We start from the raw sequence: 18,224 nt of genomic DNA, 5'->3' as shown, positions 1-18,224 counted from the left end.
AATAATTAACCAAATTAATAATTTAATTTGATATTTTTTTAAGTTTAACCACTTATATATAAAATTATGATTAGTAGCTGCTGGCCTTCCCGCAAACTAAAGAGTAGGTTTATTAAGACAGCTAGAAATTATGCTGCAATGGTGTAGCCCCAAGTGAGACTGTGACTGTTCCAAAGGCCATCCCAGAAAGTTTAAAGAGATAGTCATGAACATCCACCTCTCCACATCAGGGGTGGGTTGAAAATGTTTTTATTACCGGTTCTGTCGGCGTGGCTTATTTTGTGGGCGTGGCTTGATGGTCATGTAACAATTATTTAGGATTTAGCAGAGGTACTGGTTTACCAGGCTTTTAACTGCTTGCAGAGCTGTACCAATCTACCCATTTATTTTTGCAGGCACTGATCTACTCATGTATTTTTGCAGGCACCGGTCTACTCATTTGTTTTCTTTTAACACTGATCAGCTGTAGGGTGGCCCTTTGAAGCCCCCTGGCAAGAGTTTAAACAGTTTTTTCCCCTCTAGCCATCAGCTGGGACTCAGGAGGCAGCAATAGATTGGGGGTGGGGCCAAATAAAAGGTAAGAATAACCCGGGGGTGGGTGGGGGTGCAAGAGGTGGGTGGGGAGGTGTGGGGGGTGGCAGAACCTGTTCGGTGACATCATATCATCACTGCTACCGGCTCAGGAGAACCGGGCCGAACCCACCACTGCTCCACATCCAGATTCCTCTCCTGCCCTTCTAGCCTCTTCCTTCTCTAACCAGTGATTTCCATCGCTCATGGTGAGCCCTTGTGCCTGGAGGCTCTTGAGTCAAACCAGGGAGGACAGTACCCCCCAAAATGTTCATTTTACTTCTTCCAGGACTTATTGCAGCTTTGTCAGTGTTCCTCTCCAGCCAGATGGCTCCAGTAACTGCCCTACCAGTTCAGAACACTACCTCTTCAAGGTAAAACCATTATATGTTTCTCTCTGTCTTGTTCTAATCCCTGTAGGTGCCAAAGGTGAGATTGACATAACCCCACTTTAGGGCTGCTTGACACTTTGTGGTGGCTCCCTTGGTTGGGACGTTGTTGTATAAATATTTAGATATCCTGTTGATAGAGCTGACTGGAGCCTTTGGCATCATGAAAACACCTAACTATAAGGTGAGGACGTGCTGCCTAGTTGGGATTCTCCATCCCAGTGTCCTGACAGGACTGCTGTATCGTTGCATTGAATGGGGGAGCGCCGGTCAAAATCCTGCAGGATGAAAAACTTAATAAAGTTACTTCTTTTCTACTCTGACTGATACAAGCTGGCAAGATGTTTGCTTCCTATTGCTTAGGATTGCTGGATACCTGTGTGCTGAATACTTGAGTCAGCCTATTTGTAGCGGAGTTGCTATGAAACAGGGATTCACCTGAGTTCACAGATAGGAGTTGCATCGTCTGACTAGAAAGATGCCTACTTCTCTCTTCTCTTCTAATTTTCTTTTCAAATTAGCATTTACAGCACCTAATATATGTAATCTAATATGTTATGGTGATTTAGGCTATAGTGGTGCATTAATGTAATATACATATATATATTATATATGTATATATGTATATGTATATTACAGTTTCATCTCAATTCAGATCACATTTTTGTTCTGGACCTTCCGTTTTTTGCAGTGGGGGCCTACAAAAAGACCACTTTCATGGGGGAATAAGCGAGTTGTATTTCTCTACATACCTTCAACTTTTGTCTTTAGGAATCTGTAGTTATCCTTATTCAGTAGCTTTAGTTACTGTATAAGATTTGGCGTCCACCTGGCTTCTCCTGCCCCTCCTTTCTCACATGGAAATGAGAGCTGCCTCTATAGAAAATGAGCATGAGTGTACAGCAGTGTCCTCCTTTTCACAATCAGTAGGTGTTCTTATTTTTGGAATTAATATTTAAAAATTAATATTAATATTAAAATTTAAATTTTTTTTGGAAATATATATGAATCTGGAAGTGGGATTCATAGTTCCCTTATATTTTGTCCACTAGGTTCTGTAAATCACATTCCTTAAAGCAAGTGGAATAATTGTTCAAGTAGAACAATCAAGTAGAACATGGGTGGGACATTCTGGTAATCTCATTATCTAGGCGTTAATCTGTGGTTTATCATATTATATTTGTTCTCCAGGCTCGAAATCATGGACAGCCTTTCTGCGGCAAACACCATTTTTGCCCTCAACCTCTTCAAGAAGCTTAGTGCAAATGATTCTTCCCAAAACTTGTTTTTTTCTCCTTTGAGTTTGTCTTCTGCACTGCTAATGGTCTTGTTGGGTGCCAGAAAAAACACAGAAGCTCAGATGTTAAAGGTATATTAAGATACATTTTATCAAAAAGAAAAAAAAGGGGGGGTTGGCTGTGATCTTGTCCCACTCTTGCTAGCCAATTATGAGAACATCTATTTTATTTATTTATGAAGTTTATACAATGCCCATTTTGCAATCATGCAACTGCAATTTGTTTTCTATGCTCGAAAACATGGACAGCCTTTCTGCGGCAAACACCATTTTTGCCCTCAACCTCTTCAAGAAGTTTAATGCCAATGATCCTCCCAGCAACTTGTTGGTGATTGCCAACTTTTTGATTAGCTTTTGAAAAATGCATCAAGCACAACAGATGCCATTTTTATTGCGATTCTTTAACTCTGCTCCCAATTCTCATCCAGATTTGGGATTCTGTTTGCATGAGGATGGGAGCAGCTCCTATTTTCTTGGAATGTAAACAGCATGCATAGGAAGTCTGATAGAGATTCAGCCCTCTGTGCTTGACTTCTTCAAGGTCATTATGGCAACTGCTGATTATGGAAATATTCATATACTACTACATAGTACATAGTGCTTTACAGCCCTCTCTAAGCAATTTTCTTTAAAATTGCTTTTTCTTTTCTTTTTCTTCAGCAATTTATGCTGAAATATTCAGCATATTTCCCCCAACAATCTGGGTCCTCATTTTACCAACCTCAGAAGGATGGAAGGGCTGAGTCAACATTGAGCCATTCAGAATCGAACTCCTGAAGTGAGCCATGAGTTGGCTTGCAGTATTGCATTCTAACTACTGCACCACCACGGCTCTTAGAAAATGGTATTATTTCGGGCAAAAGTCCTTAACTTGAAGTCTCAGGATTTGAAAAATCATTTTTGTGGATCCGACAATTTCACCACAATTTCACCACAATTAACCCAAAATCAGTAGCTCGGGCAGCAGCCCTGCCCGAGCTACTCAACGTCATTGTCGTGGTGGCCGTTGATACCACTAGGCTTATGGTCATGGGGGATTTCAACCTGCCGTCCATGGCTGAGGCGTCTGAGGTGGCTCGGGAGTTCATGGCTTCCATGACAGCTATGGACCTGACCCAGTTAATTCATGGCCCTACCCACATGGGGGGAAACACGCTGGATCTGGTTTTTGTCTCTGGACAATGGTTGAGTAATCTTGAGATAAGGGATATAGTTACCGAGCCCTTGTCATTGTCAGATCACTCTCTCCTTCGTCTCAACCTTCGAACCACTGCACCCCACCGCAGGGAGGCGGAGCCAATAAGATGGTTCCACCCCAGACACCTGATGGAAACTGACAGGTTCCAGATGGAGCTGGGCCATTTCCTGAGGCTCTGGCACATGCCTCGACTGGAGACCTAGTGGCCGCCTGGGATAGGGCAGCCGCTGGAGCTCTGGATCGGGTCGTGCCTTTGTGGCGTCTGACCCGGCGCCGATCTCATTTGGCTCCTTGGTTCACTGAGGAGCTGAGGGAGTTGAAGCACTGGAAAAGATGTCTAGCGAGTAGTTGGAGGGCCAGTCTTTCTGAATTGGACCGGACACTAGTAAGATCTCATATTAGGTATTACCTAGTGGCGATAAAAGCAGCAAAATGTAGTTATTTTGCTGCTCTTATTGCATCATCAGATAACTGCCCAGCAACCTTGTTTAGGGTGACCCGCTCCCTGCTCCACCAGGAAGCATGGGAGGACCCCTTGGAGGATAGAGCCGAGGATTTTGTTCAGTATCTTAGGACAAAATCACTCAGATTCGGGAAGATTTGGACTCCGACTGGGTAGTCTCAGGGGGAGGGACTGGGGCAGGTCTTGAGAATGTTATCTGGGATGAGTTTGATCCTGTGACCCCTGAGGATGTGGACAGGATTCTGGGCAGACTGAACATGACCACTTGTTTATTGGGCCTGTGTCCTTCCTGGTTAGTGCTGGCTTCCTGGGAGGTGACACGAGGCTGGCTCCAGGGGATTATAAATGCTTCCTTGGGTGAGGGTGACTTTCCCGCTGCCTTAAAAGAGGTGGTGGTGAGGCCTCTCCTCAAGAAGCCTTCCCTGGACCCGGCAATGTTGGTAAATTATCGTCCGGTCTCCAACCTTCGCTTTGTGGCGAAGGTTGTTGAGAGTGTGGTTGCGTAACAGTTCCCCCAGCACCTGGATGAAACGACGTATCTGGATCTGTTCCAGTTGGGCTTCAGGCCCGGGTACAGCGTGGAAACGGCATTGGTCGCATTGGTAGATAATCTCTGGAGGGCTCGGGACAGGAGGTGCTCCACTGTCCTGGTCCTGTTAGATCTCTCAGCGGCTTTTGATACCATCAACCATGGTATCATGCTGCACCGGTTGGAAGAGTTAAGGGTGGGAGGCACTGTATTGCGGTGGTTCTCCTCCTTTCTCTCCGACCGGTCACAGTCTGTGTTGACAGGGGGGGCAGAGGTCGACCCCGAGGCCCCTCATATGTGGGGTGCCTCAAGGGTCAGTCCTCTCGCCCCTCCTGTTCAACATTTATGTGAAGCCACTGGGCGAGATCATCCGTGGTTTCGGGGTGAACTACCACCAGTATGCTGATGACACCCAGCTGTACATCTCCACCCCGGACGACCCCAACGATGCCCTTGAAGTGATGTCCCGGTGCCTGGAGGCCGTGCGAATCTGTCTGGGCCAAATTGTTTAATTCGATTTTACTTTGTTTTTAAATTGTGTATCTATGTATTTTTACTGTTCGGCTGTTCACCGTCCTGAGTCCTTCGGGAGTAGGGCAGTATATAAATCAAATAAAGTAAGTAAGTAAGTAAGTCAGCTCTTCAAGGCCCATTTGAAGGATGGCATGGTCAGGGGAACTTGAATTGCTGAGGCAAAATGGTTTCAGAGAGCAAATATTGTGACAGAGAAGGCAAAACATGTTTTAAAGATGGCTCCTATAGCAAATACAAGTGTCAGCGTTCCAAATTAGGCTTTCTTCCAGCGCTGACATAACAAGTTGAAGCAGAAAGAGCGGAAGCTTGATTTATTGCTGAGATGAACTTTTACCTAGTTTTGTTTATACAGATAGGGTTTCCTGGGAGACGAGGGTGGGGGCTGCATTCCTGTGAAAAGAACGTGCCGGGATGTAGAGATGGATCTGTATGATGGCCAATGGGACGTGGGGGCTGGAGAGCGGAAGAGGAGGGGGTTGGAAGGAGGGGCCAGTTTGGCTGCAAATTTGAGTCAGAAATGTCGGATTCGGCTATGCTTAAAAATAAAATGTTTCATTAGACAGCTTGCGCTTGAGAATGAAGTTTATTCAAGATAGCACCGAAACCTGACAGACAGCCAAACTCTCCTCCAAATCCAGGCTGGCTGAGTTTAAATCATCCCGTTCCCTCCCAGACATCTGGTTGGACGGACTATGGCTGAAGCCAAGCTCTCGGAGGAAAGCCTGCTTCAAGAAACAGGAGGAGCAGAAGCGGTCGTGATTCCAGCCAACTTGGAAAATACAAAGGTAAAAGATAAAGAAAAACCCCTAAGTGAATTGGGAAGGGCGAGCTGGGGATGGGAATGGCAGCGAAGCCCAGACAAGGCAGCACCTCCCCACCCCACGATGAGAGACGAGGCAGAGGACTACCAACACCAAGGCTGGCCCTCCAGAGCTCAGCACAGAGAGGAGAGGGCAGAGAGGGAGGAACCACCCCAGTTCAGAGGGAAATTCGATGGTGACCCAGACAACCTCGCCCAATTCCTCGATTCAGCTGAGATATACATAGAGCGGTTCGGACACCTCTACCCTTTCCCCAGAGCCCTAGTGAATGCTATCTCGGAAGGGCTGGAGGGAGAAGCAAAGAGGTGGTCAGCATCACTCTACAAATACAGGGCCCCCCAGCTACAAAATGCGGATGGGTTCTTGCAACTATTGAGAGCCCGTTATGAGGAGGAGGAGGAGGACCCCTATGTGGAAGACGAGCTCAGAAACCTAATGCAGAGGGGGAAGCCTATCAGAGAGCATATCCGTGAATTCAGGAGAGTCATTGGGACACTGCCTCCTCTACCAGAGCGATTGCTGGTGTATTTTTTTAGAACAAGCCTAGATAAAAGAATTTCCCAAGTGACTGCCTATCGTGACATCCCAAACCGACTCGCTGAATGGTTCCGGGTAGCGATAAAAGTCGACAGAGGGCTGCGGGCGAGTGACACGTCAAAACCACCAGAGGGAAAGGAGAGAGGCCGACCAGTCCAGGGGCCACTCAATAGACAAGAAACCCCTACATCACAGCCCTCCTACAGACCAACTGCCCCACGGAGCCCACTGAAATGCTACAGATGTGGGGGAAGCGGCCACATAGCAGCAAGATGTGGAACGCCTAGACCGGGACCCGATCCACCACCCAAAGCACGGCCGGAACGAGGGCCCAAGCGCGTCACCCACGTACTGCAGGAAGCTCCCCAAATCCCTGAGTTTTTCGCTCATCTGACCGAAACCAGAGGAATCCCAGACGAGAGAGATCAGTTCCCCGAACCCTATGACACGGAAGACGAAGGCGAGGATGACCCGATGGTGAGTGGACCCGTCCACCCTTTTCTTTTCCCCATACGCCTAACAGCCCCCAAAACAGGGGCCCAAGAGACTTTCCAAGCCCTAATAGACTCGGGTAGCACACGGTGCCTAATCAACCTACCCACAGTTCTAAAATTGGGAATCCGAGCTAAACAGCTCAAACAACCAATTCGCTTCGAGCAAGTTGATGGGTCCCTAGTGGGAGGAACGTATGCCACACATTTGACTGAACCCGTGAGACTAGAACTCGCAGATCACTGGGAGACGATCCGCTTCATAATAGCCCCCAAGATGACAGAACCAGTCATATTGGGACTCTCATGGCTCGACAAATGGGGCCCAATCATTTGGTGGCAAGAGGGAACCCGCAGGCTGAGAATAGCAAAGGGGCCCCAACCCCTGCCGCCCCGACCAGAAGAATTCCCTCCCACGCTGAAACCCCAAAGCAGCCCTCCACTACAGAAGAAAACACCACCAACACAAGGGCCCCTCCCAGAAGGTGCAGCAAAACAATTGGCAGCCGCACCCACCACCGCTTGTAACACAAACCAGATCCCAAGGGAGTACCAAGACCTTGCAGGGGTATTCAGCGAGGCCGAGTGTGACATTCTGCCCCCCCACCGCGAGACCGATTGTGCCATCGAGATTATCCCAGGAGCGAAACTACCCAAACCTAAAATGTATGCAATGACGCCCCGAGAAATGCAGGAAATGCGGGACTACATAGACAAAAACTTACAAAGGGGATTTATTGAGCCAGTGAAACCAAGGGTAGCGGCGCCGGTCATGTTTAAAGAGAAAAAGGACGGCTCCATGAGACTGGTGGTCGACTTTCAAAGTATCAATGCTGTTTGCGTACACAACTTGTACCCCCTCCCCCTCATGAAAGACATGTTAGCCCACCTAGCTAAAGGGAAGGTTTTCACCAAACTAGACCTTCGAGAAGCTTATTATCGAGTACGCATAAGGGCAGGAGATGAATGGAAAACAGCATTCAACTGCCCCCTGGGTAGTTTCCAGTTTAAAGTAATGCCTTTTGGATTGCAAGGAGCCCCGGCAGTGTTCATGCAGTTAATAAACGAAGTCTTACATGAACACCTTTACAAAGGGGTCCTCGTCTACCTGGACGATATTCTTATCTACACGGAGACCATAGACGAACATATACCCCTCGTCCGCCAAGTACTGGAAAAACTGCTACGGGCAAACCTATATGTCAAACTGCCAAAATGCGATTTCCACCAATCACGGCTAGACTACCTGGGCTACCGAGTATCAAATGAGGGGATAGAGATGGACCCAGCCAAGGTCCAATCAGTTCTACAATGGCAGCCCCCTCGCACCCGCAGACAACTGCAAAGTTTTCTAGGTTTTGCGAATTTCTACAGACAATTCATCCCCTCGTTTGCGAAAATTGCCAAACCTTTGACAGACCTCCTAAAGACAGGAAGCCCAGCGATGAAACCTCGCCCGGGACAACCCCTACAGTGGGACCTGACCTGCCAACAGGCATTTGAGACGCTAAAAGGACTGTTCGCGAAAGAACCTGTCTTAAAACACCCGGATCCAGAACAGCCTTTTGTCATCCAAGCAGACGCAAGTGATGTGGCAGTAGGAGCCGTGTTACTCCAAAAGAACAACCAAGGGGATCTACAACCCTGCGCCTACACCTCCCGCAAACTCACTGATACGGAGAGGCGATGGGCGGCGTGGGAGAAGGAAGCGTTTGCAGTAAGGTGGGCCTTGTTGACCTGGCGGCACCTTCTAGAGGGAGGCCAGAAACCATTTGAAGTCTGGACTGATCATAAAAACCTAGAGGCCCTAAAAACCCCACGAAAACTGTCGCCCAGGCAAGTGCGGTGGGCACAATACTTCAATCGTTTCAATTTCGAGCTTAAGCACATCCCAGGTGGGAGAAATTTCCTGGCTGATGCCCTCTCCCGGATGCCCCAATACAACAGTGAGCGGGAGCAGGTAGTGAATGCCATCATCCCCTCCACCCAAGCTGCGGCCCAAGTGATCACCAGACGGCAACGACGTGACCAGCAAGGCCAACTTGCAAGTGACTTAACTGCAAAATTAAAAAATGAAACACTGACAGACCCCTGGTATCGGGACAATCAACATCTCTTGACAAAAAGAGATGAACTAGCATGGAGGGGGACAAAGCTCTATGTCCCACAGAGTTTATGCATCCTGATTCTCAAGAGGAGCCACGATGTTAAACCAGCAGGACACTTCGGGTTCCTAAAGACTCTGCACCTAGTACGGAGGCAGTTCTGGTGGCCACATATGAGAAAGGACGTAGACAGTTATGTAAAAAGCTGCACCATTTGTGCCACGATGAAGACAAGGCCAGGGTGCCCGCCTGGATTGTTGCAACCAGTAGCCAAGCCAACAAGACCATGGGAGGAGATTGCAATGGACTTTATAGTAGACCTACCGAGGAGCAGTGGAAATACAGTGATCTGGACTGTAATAGACTTATTCTCCAAACAGGCACACTTCATTCCTTGTAGTGGACTGCCTTCAGCCCGTCAGTTATCCAAACTGTTCCTGAAACACATTTACCGCCTACATGGAGTCCCCAGGAGAATCATTTCCGACAGAGGGGTCCAGTTCACAGCAAAGTTCTGGAGGGAGTTTCTACGGTCCATAGGTTCATCCCAAGGGCTCAGCTCAGCATTTCACCCGAGCACCAATGGGGGGGCAGAAAGACTGAACGCTATGATAGAACAGTATTTAAGATGCTACGTCGACTACCAGCAGTCCAATTGGGCAGACCTCCTATCTTTTGCGGAGGTTGCATATAATAATGCTGTCCACAGCAGCACGGGGCTAACCCCGTTCAAAATAGTGAGTGGCATGGATTTTGTTCCCATGCCAGAATACCCGAGGGAGCCCCCTTCCTCAGTCAGTTTGACCGACTGGATGGCAATGTTGAGACAAACGTGGGAAAATGTTAAGAGGGCGCTGGCAAAGGCGGCTCAATCTTATAAGGACCAAGCAGACAAGCACCGAACTCCCCAAAGACCATTTCAGCTAGGAGAGAAAGTTTACCTCTCCACCAAGTACTTGAGACTTAGACTCCCGAGCAGGAAATTGGGCCCAAAATTTATAGGACCATTTCCTATAATAAAAATAATCAACCCCGTTACAGTGCAATTGCAGTTGCCACGGCTTTTGGGGAAAATTCACCCCGTTTTTCACAGTAGCCTTCTAAAACCTGTAGTGGGGTCTACTTTAAGGCCAACGCCACATGAACCTCCTGGGCCCCTGGTTGTTGGGGGCCAAACGCACTACGAAGTGCAGCAGATTCTTGATTCAAGATGGCACAGGGGGCGCCTTCAGTACTTAATTAAATGGAAGGGTTACCCATTGTCAGAGGCTTCCTGGGTGAAGAGCGCAAACATCCAAGCTGATCGCCTTATAGCAAAATTCCATGCAGACCACCCGGGAAAGCCGGGAGGGGGGGTGCACAGCCAGGGAGGGGCTGATGAGACTAATCTTGTTGTGTTTTCCCTATGGGATAGGTGATGTTGCAGAAGTGAAGGGAGAGAGGCCGGATGTCAGCGTTCCAAATTAGGCTTTCTTCCAGCGCTGACATAACAAGTTGAAGCAGAAAGAGCGGAAGCTTGATTTATTGCTGAGATGAACTTTTACCTAGTTTTGTTTATACAGATAGGGTTTCCTGGGAGACGAGGGTGGGGGCTGCATTCCTGTGAAAAGAACGTGCCGGGATGTAGAGATGGATCTGTATGATGGCCAATGGGACGTGGGGGCTGGAGAGCGGAAGAGGAGGGGGTTGGAAGGAGGGGCCAGTTTGGCTGCAAATTTGAGTCAGAAATGTCGGATTCGGCTATGCTTAAAAATAAAATGTTTCATTAGACAGCTTGCGCTTGAGAATGAAGTTTATTCAAGATAGCACCGAAACCTGACAACAAGAACGTTCCTTCTGCTTCTTAAAAAAATATTTTATACATGGAGGGGTTGCTCTTTGTGATTTAGAAATCTAATTTTTCAGGAAAATAACATTTCTGAAAATCCCCAATTTTTCTTGCTTGTCAGTCAAATTGATTTTCAAAGGAGATCAAAGACTAGGACTTTCAAACATGGAGAACTCCAAACATGTGCAGTAAAGTCAGGTCAAGCTTAACTTTTAGGAACTTTATGGACACCCATAGTATATCAGTTTTCTGGGCAACAGTGAGGAATCAGCTCCCTTTAAGGAAGGTTTTTTTAAAAAAAAAATAAATTCAGCCTCCTCTGTAAGCTTGGGATTCAAGCACTACCCTAATATTAATTAGGCTCAATACTGTTTGGCTTTCATTAGCCATTAACTTTAAAAGCTATACATCTGCAGGTAATACTTCAAAAAAATTACCCCCCAAACATGTAGAGATTGAAATGTGTCTGTTTTCCAAAGTCTGCTATTGTGGTATTACATTTTGAATAGATATTAAACTTAATTTGACTAACTAAATATCATCTTATAGGCGCTATCTCTACCCAAAGATGGAGAGGTTCACCAAAGATTTGAGAAACTTATTTCTGATATCAACAAACCAGGTGCCAATTATAGCCTCAGTCTAGTCAACCAGCTCTTTGGAGAAACATCATATGATTTTCTTGCAATAAGTTACATACATGTTGTAGATCTGGCTGGAAACCACCATAAATGCTCTGTTTATTCTAATGTTTGCCTATCTCATTGCAATTGCAGTTTGGCTCTAATAAAGTACCAAATATTCCTGTAGCTTTATTTGGTTCATTGAGTTATCTAGAGGGGGAATTTAAAAGTGTAACTGCTTTTCCTGGGAATGTTACAGGAATATCCAGTGGGATGTTTCTAAATATAGAACTTTCAAATAAAAGTCATAAATACAACCATGTGACCCATAATTGCCAGATATATTTTTGAATAAACTACGTTATCTAGGATAATTCCATATAGTTCCTAATATCTGATAATTTCTAGGCTGTATTAACTATCCAATGGCATTAGCTGGTTTTAGGTAATATTGAGTGTAATAAATCATGTTTCCAGATTATTAGTTCATAGAAAAATGAGACAAAATCAATTCGTGTTCTTTATATTTGCTTCTGTTATTGAGATGTCATTGTTTCTTAAGTCATTTATAGAATCCACTCAGAGATTCTACCATGCAGGTCTGGAGAAACTTAACTTCACACAAGCTTCAGAAGATTCGAGAAGATATATGTTCTCTGTGGCGGCACCCACCCTCTGGAACGATCTACCCGCAGAGATACGCATGATACCGGACCTCTGGACTTTCGTCGGGCCCTTAAAACTCACTTATTTCATCTAGCCGGGCTGGCGTGATCCCATCCTTTGGTTTTAATTTGAAATTAATTTTAACTGGGTTGTTTTAAATTGTGGGCCGAAATTATTTAAAATTTTTAAAACTGTTTTAATTTTTGTATGCTATGTTTTTACCTTGGCTGTTCACCGCTGGAGAAGGGCGGTATAAAAATCAAATAATGCAGGGTTCGAATCTCGCCAAGGCTCAAGGTTGACTCAGCCTTCCATCCTTTCAAAGGTAGGTAAATTGAGGACCCAGTTGTGGGGGCAATAAGCTGACTTTGTATAAATATACAAAAGGATGAAGGCTATTGCTGAGCACATTGTAAGCCGCCCTGAGTCTTCGGAGAAGGGCGGCATATAAATCAAATTAAAAATAAATAAATAAATCAAATAAATAAATAAAATATATAAATGCCTGGGTAGAAGAAAAAACCTCAGGTGAGATTGATAAGAGTTAATTAGTAGCTGCATTAAGTAAGACATGCAATATTGTATGTGCCTGTGAGAGAGACAGACAAGGCAGGCAAACCCACCATAGTTAACCATTATTTGCTACATAGAAGCTCATCAAACCTGAGATGAAATTCTAGCCATGAATATATTATTGGTTTTATTGATGGACACATCTGAGCATATTTCTGTTATTTAACTTGCCTGTTATTTAACTTGTATGTGTGTGGTAACCTTACTAAATAATGATATAAAATTGGCAACTATATAAATGTTAAGGGAGGGAGGATGGGTGGATGGAGGTTGGACTGGCCCTGAGGAAGCCAAAGCTACATTCCATCCTCAGTCAGAGGAGCTCTCTGGGTGATTGCCTTGAGCTCCTGAAGAGAGAAATCTAATAATTAAATTAAAATGAAGAGAGAGAGACAGAGAGACAGAGGGACGGAGACAAAGACGGAGATGGAGACAGAGACAGAGAAAGAGACAGAGAGACAGAAGGTGACTGAGTGATGTTAAGAAATAATAAATCTAATCTGTCAATTAAAGCAGTTTTTAAAAAAAACTTTCAAAGGAAAAATTCAGGATCTGCTTGTCCCTGGAATAATTGATTCGCTTACAAGAGTGGTTTTGGTGAATGCGATCTATTTCAAGGGAAACTGGGCAAATAAGTTCAACAAAAATTACACAGAGGAAAAGCCATTCTGGATTAACAAGGTATTCATTTACTGTATTAACAGAGTAAAAGAGACATTCTGAATATTTTAAATTGTGTTATTTTGCATATATCTGAAGCAAGTGTGGAATTAATTTGAAACATTCCTGTATCAAAGAAATTACTTACTCCTTCCATTTTATTGATCTTCATGGAAATAGATGAATCATGAAAGTCAGTCATCTTAAGTCCTTCAGGCTTTGTGTGTAGCAATTCAGACTTTTCTGTCATTGAAACTTTGCGCAGGGATTTTTAGTGCAGCACCATTCCCACTAATTCTATGTGATTAACCGCAAAAACTACAGAGTGTTTAATGAATATATTTGTTAATATATGTGTTAGGAAATGATTTTACCTAACTTGTTGGGTTGGCAATATATAGACCATGACTATAGCTTTAAGACTGCTGTAGTCCTGTATTGCATCATACTGTGTCCTGATTGGTTAGCTCTGTAGCCAATGTCCTTAAAAGGGAGCTAAAATCCTGGGTTTTTTTTTCTTTGATTCTTTTCTTGATATCTTTGCTGTTCGTGCTCTCTGATATCTCTGTATGCTACTGTTTGAAAATCCAGAAGAACTGTTTATTAACCACGATGACTGGTAAGAAGACTTTGTTACTGGATTATCCCTGGACTATTTTATTACTTTCTACTGTTTTATCTGTGTATGACCTGGACTGTTTATTGGACTGGGCCTTATTACTATTTCCTGAAAGTAAACACAACTACTGTATGTATATCTCTGTGTTGGCTGTGTTATTTCCTAACTACTCTCAATCGCTTTTCATGTGCGCACCCTTGCTACTCAAGGGTTGCTCTGCGAATTCCTCTACACTGGTTATGGGCCAAGGATACTGAGAGTTAGTGTAAATACACAGTACCATATTCAGACAGCTGTTTTTGTGGTTTATTGTTTAAGTAAAGTTGGCACAAGAACAGTCAACCAACATATCTCTGATAAGCCGGTTGGATGGAACAAACTACATTTCCTGGTCTATGAAGTGCAGCCTACTTCTGCGTAAGGAAGGAATATGGGCTGTAGTTCATGATCCACTGGATGTAACTCCTTGGAATTCTGCAGACGATGAAGATGCGAAGCAAATAGCCATATTTAACCGGGAAAATGAAAGGGCTCTTTGTATAATCGGACTGACACTTAGTGACCAGCAGCTAGTTCATATTTGTGGTGAGGAGTCTGCTGCCAAGTGTTGGGACACTTTGAAGAGGATTTATGTTCGTGATAGTGTGGGTGCACACATACATCTTACACATAAACTGTTTAGAGCTCGTCTTCCGAAAAGTGGAGATATGTTAGCTCATTTGAAGTTTATGAAAGGAACTTTACAAAAGCTACATGAAAAGGAGCTGATTTTCTCAGAGCTTCATCAGGTCTAAATCATTCTTTCCTCTTTGGATGAAAGTTATGATGATTATGTGTCTTCACTGGAAGTCCTGTCCAGAGATGAACTGACATTGACTAGCATAACTGGAAGATTGTTAGGAGAGTCCAGAAGAAGGGAAGATAAAGACCAACTGAGAAAGAGACAACCATAGGAAGAAAACCTGTCTTCAACTGCCTATAGTGTTAGAAAATGTTTTTCTTGTGGGGCTAAGGGTCATATAGCTAGATTCTGTAAAAAGGGCAAGAAACTGAATACTGGTAGTCAACTGAGAGCTAAAAAGGATGTTAGTTTAGCTATATCCAGCTCAACTATGTCCAGCATAACCTTACCCAACATTAACCTGATGTTGCTTTACGAGTACGTAGACCAGTTGCAAAACTTGCATCAGCATATGCCTTTAAAACTAAGTTACTACTAGGCTCCAAATATAACCAATAATAAATCATTTGCTTCAGATATCTAAGTATTCACTTAGCAGCTTGCCAGTGCCTTTCAGTAGGTTCAGCAATATATCTAGCCAGTTGGTTCACACTATAAGATATATCTGGTCTAGACCAATTACTTAAATATGATAGACTGCCTATTAAGGATTGATATATCTCCTTATCAAATATAGGACTTTGAATATTACTATGTTTAAAATCCTGACTCATTGGTGTTTTTGCAGACTTACAGAGTTCCATATTATAATGTTTAAGCAATTGATTAATTTTCTTGGCTTGCGAAATTTTGTAACCTTTACTAGTTTTAACTATATCAAGTCCTAGATAATGCTTAATTTCTCCCAAATTCCTAATTCTGAACTTATTTTGTAATATAGAAACAATTTTGGTAGCTTCTTGTTCAGATTTTGTTATAAGTGCTATATCGTCAGCAATAATAAAGAAATTAAACCATCTTTCTCTTTCTTGAATAAACATGGATCAGCTATACTAGCTACAAAACCCATATCAACCAATTTATTAACAATACATTTATTCCACTCATAACCAGACTGCTTTAAGCCATAAAGACTTTTCTTCAGTCTCCAACAATCAGTCTTCCCATCAGTATTCAAACCTAGTGGCTTCTTCATAAAGATCGTATGTTGTAATGGTACATGCAGATATGCAGTTTCAACATCTATATGATTTATCCTGTAATTATTCTTAGCTGCCCACACTAAAGCTGCTCGCAAAGTAGTCGCCCTCAGACTAGGTGCAAACACTTCATCATAGTCCTTATCTGATTGAGCAAATCCTTGAGCAACTAATTTTGCCTTATGGGTAACAGTCCCATCCACACCAGTTTTTAGTTTATAAACCCACTTACAACAATTGCATGCTCACCTGGTGGTAACCTAACGTTTTCATACACGTCTAACTCCTTTAATGATGTCAGCTCTTTGTCCATCGCTTTCTTCCACACTATCTGATCCTTTTCAGGATACAGTTGTATTTCATTAAAGTTAGACAGCTCTATGTTCACCTGACATGCCATATTTGCTTGATACCTATCAGGTGGACGTTTCTCTCTAGTTGAACATCTAGGTAACTCAGGACTTGCTATAGGTAATTCCTCTTCTACCTTCCCTATAACCTCTTCTTCCTTTACAGTAATAGAAGGTTCTTCAACTATCTCATTATCAGGGTTATCATTAAATATTTGAGTATCCACAATAACACTATCATTTACCTTGTCAGATTCCTGCTCAAGCTTACTCCAACCAACATGCTCCAAGAACTTGGCACTAGCACTGCAGTACACACTAGTGGTACCTGGCGCCCAAAATCTATATGACCTGTGGTTGGATTCATAACCAACAAAAAACAGCTTCTTTGCTCTACGTTGCCCCTTTCGCCTCAATTGCAAAGGAATATGAACCCATGCTGGGGCTCCAGATGTATGCAAATAACTCAATTCTGGTCTTCTACCATGCCAACGTGTGAATGGTAATTCACCAGTTGTTGAATTAACTATGTTATTCAAGACATGGTATACACACATTATTGCCTCACCCCAAAGTGTCTCAGGCAAACCAGAATCAGATAACATGGTTCGAGCCATAGCCTGCAACCTTTGCCCTCTGCATTCAATATACGCATTAAGTTGCGGTCTATAAGGGGCAGAACGCTTGTGTTCAATGCAGCTTTCTGTAATATAGCTGTAAACTTGTGATTGGTAAACTCAGTACCATTGTCAGTTACCAGGCAAAGAACCTTGCATTTCTTTTTCCTCTCAGAAACCTCAGCCAGTTTGAAAAATGCTGGAATGTTTCTGTTTTGGTTTTCATAAGGTAACAGAAACCATTATGGGAAAAATGGTCTATTATACTCAATATATAACAGGCTCCTCCTAAACTAGGTTTTTTAGGACCAATGATATCTGCAAACACTACCTCTAAAGGTTCATTGGTTGTAAACCAATTAACTCTGTTTGCAGGAATTACCTTACTCTTTTCTTGGCTACAAGATTGCAGTTTAAATATTTTTACAAGGTTTTGGTTTTATCCCATCAGATAATTCTACAGTTTTCTTTAACATTTTAAAGTTTACATGTCCCAAACGCCTATGAAGCAAATGAATATATTCATCATGTGGCTTCGTGTTATCGTAAACTGAGATAGCATTAGCCATGATTAATGGATCATCATTCAGAACAAACAAATCATTTTCTAACTTTGCAGTAACACTTATACCATTTTTTTCTATCATATATTTATCTCCCCTAAATGTTACTACAAACCAAGCTTTTAACAATGCTTTCACAGATAGCATTAGTTATAGACTGCGATGCTCCAATGTCAACTACCCACAAATCATGGTTTACAGTTGTAATTGAGCTGGATATTGCTAAACTAACATCCTTTTAAGCTCTCTGTTAACTACCACTATTCAGTTTCTTGCCCTTTTTACAGAAACTAGCTATATGACCCTTAGCCCCACAAGAAAAACATTTTCTAACAGTATAGGCAGTTGAAGACAGGTTTTCTTCCTGTGGTTGTCACTTTCTCAGTTGGTCTTTATCTTGCCTTCTTCTGGACTCTTCTAACAAACTTCTGGTTATGCCAGTCAATGTCAGTTCATCTCTCGACAGGACTTCTAGTGAAGACACATAATCATCATGACTTTCATCCAAAGATGAAAAAAATGATATAGACCTGATGAAGCTCTGAGAAAATCAGCTCCTTTTCATGTAGCTCTTGTAAAGTCCTTTTCATAAACTCCAAATGAGCTAACGTATCTCCACCTTTCAGAAGATGAACTCTAAACAGTTTATGTGTAAGATGTATGTGTGCACCCACACTATCATGAACATAAATCCTCTTCAAAGCGTCCCAACACTTGGCAGCAGATTCCTCACCAGAAATATAGACTAGCTGCTGGTCACTCAGTGTCAGTCCAATTATACAAAGAGCCCTTTCATTATCCCAGTTAAATTTGGCTATTTTTTTTTTTTTGCATCTTCGTCGTCTGCTGAATTCCAAGCAGTTAAATCTGGTGGATCATGAACTACAGCCCATAGTCCTTCCTTACGCAG

At 43.4% G+C, this 18,224-nt stretch overlaps 1 protein-coding gene across 1 annotated transcript; it reads left to right on the top strand.

Annotated features, from left to right (window-relative positions):
• Positions 1-837: 837 nt before the first annotated feature.
• Positions 838-13,347, top strand: LOC148114844 (leukocyte elastase inhibitor-like). The gene is made up of 6 exons (XM_087890741.1): positions 838-944; positions 2,151-2,328; positions 11,312-11,464; positions 11,948-12,030; positions 12,545-12,579; positions 13,163-13,347. The coding sequence occupies exons 1-6, from the start codon at positions 838-840 to the stop codon at positions 13,345-13,347; spliced, it is 741 nt and encodes a 246-aa protein (XP_087746867.1).
• The last annotated feature ends 4,877 nt before the right edge of the window (positions 13,348-18,224 follow it).

Source organism: Pantherophis guttatus, chromosome 3, assembly GCF_059756535.1.
Source record: "Pantherophis guttatus breed Tessera chromosome 3, ASM5975653v1, whole genome shotgun sequence".
NCBI lineage: Eukaryota > Metazoa > Chordata > Lepidosauria > Squamata > Colubridae > Pantherophis > Pantherophis guttatus.
This window is presented reverse-complemented; position numbering and strand designations above follow the sequence as displayed.

What these genes read in the sequence shown, in the direction of transcription:
- LOC148114844 (XM_087890741.1), top strand. Translation starts at nt 838, where the DNA reads ATGTTCATTTTACTTCTTCCAGGACTTATTGCAGCTTTGTCAGTGTTC. An exon ending in CAGAACACTACCTCTTCAAG is followed by an intron (nt 945 to 2,150) that starts GTAAAACCATTA and finishes TTTGTTCTCCAG; the next exon opens with GCTCGAAATCATGGACAGCC. An exon ending in GGTAGAAGAAAAAACCTCAG is followed by an intron (nt 12,580 to 13,162) that starts GTGAGATTGATA and finishes AAACTTTCAAAG; the next exon opens with GAAAAATTCAGGATCTGCTT.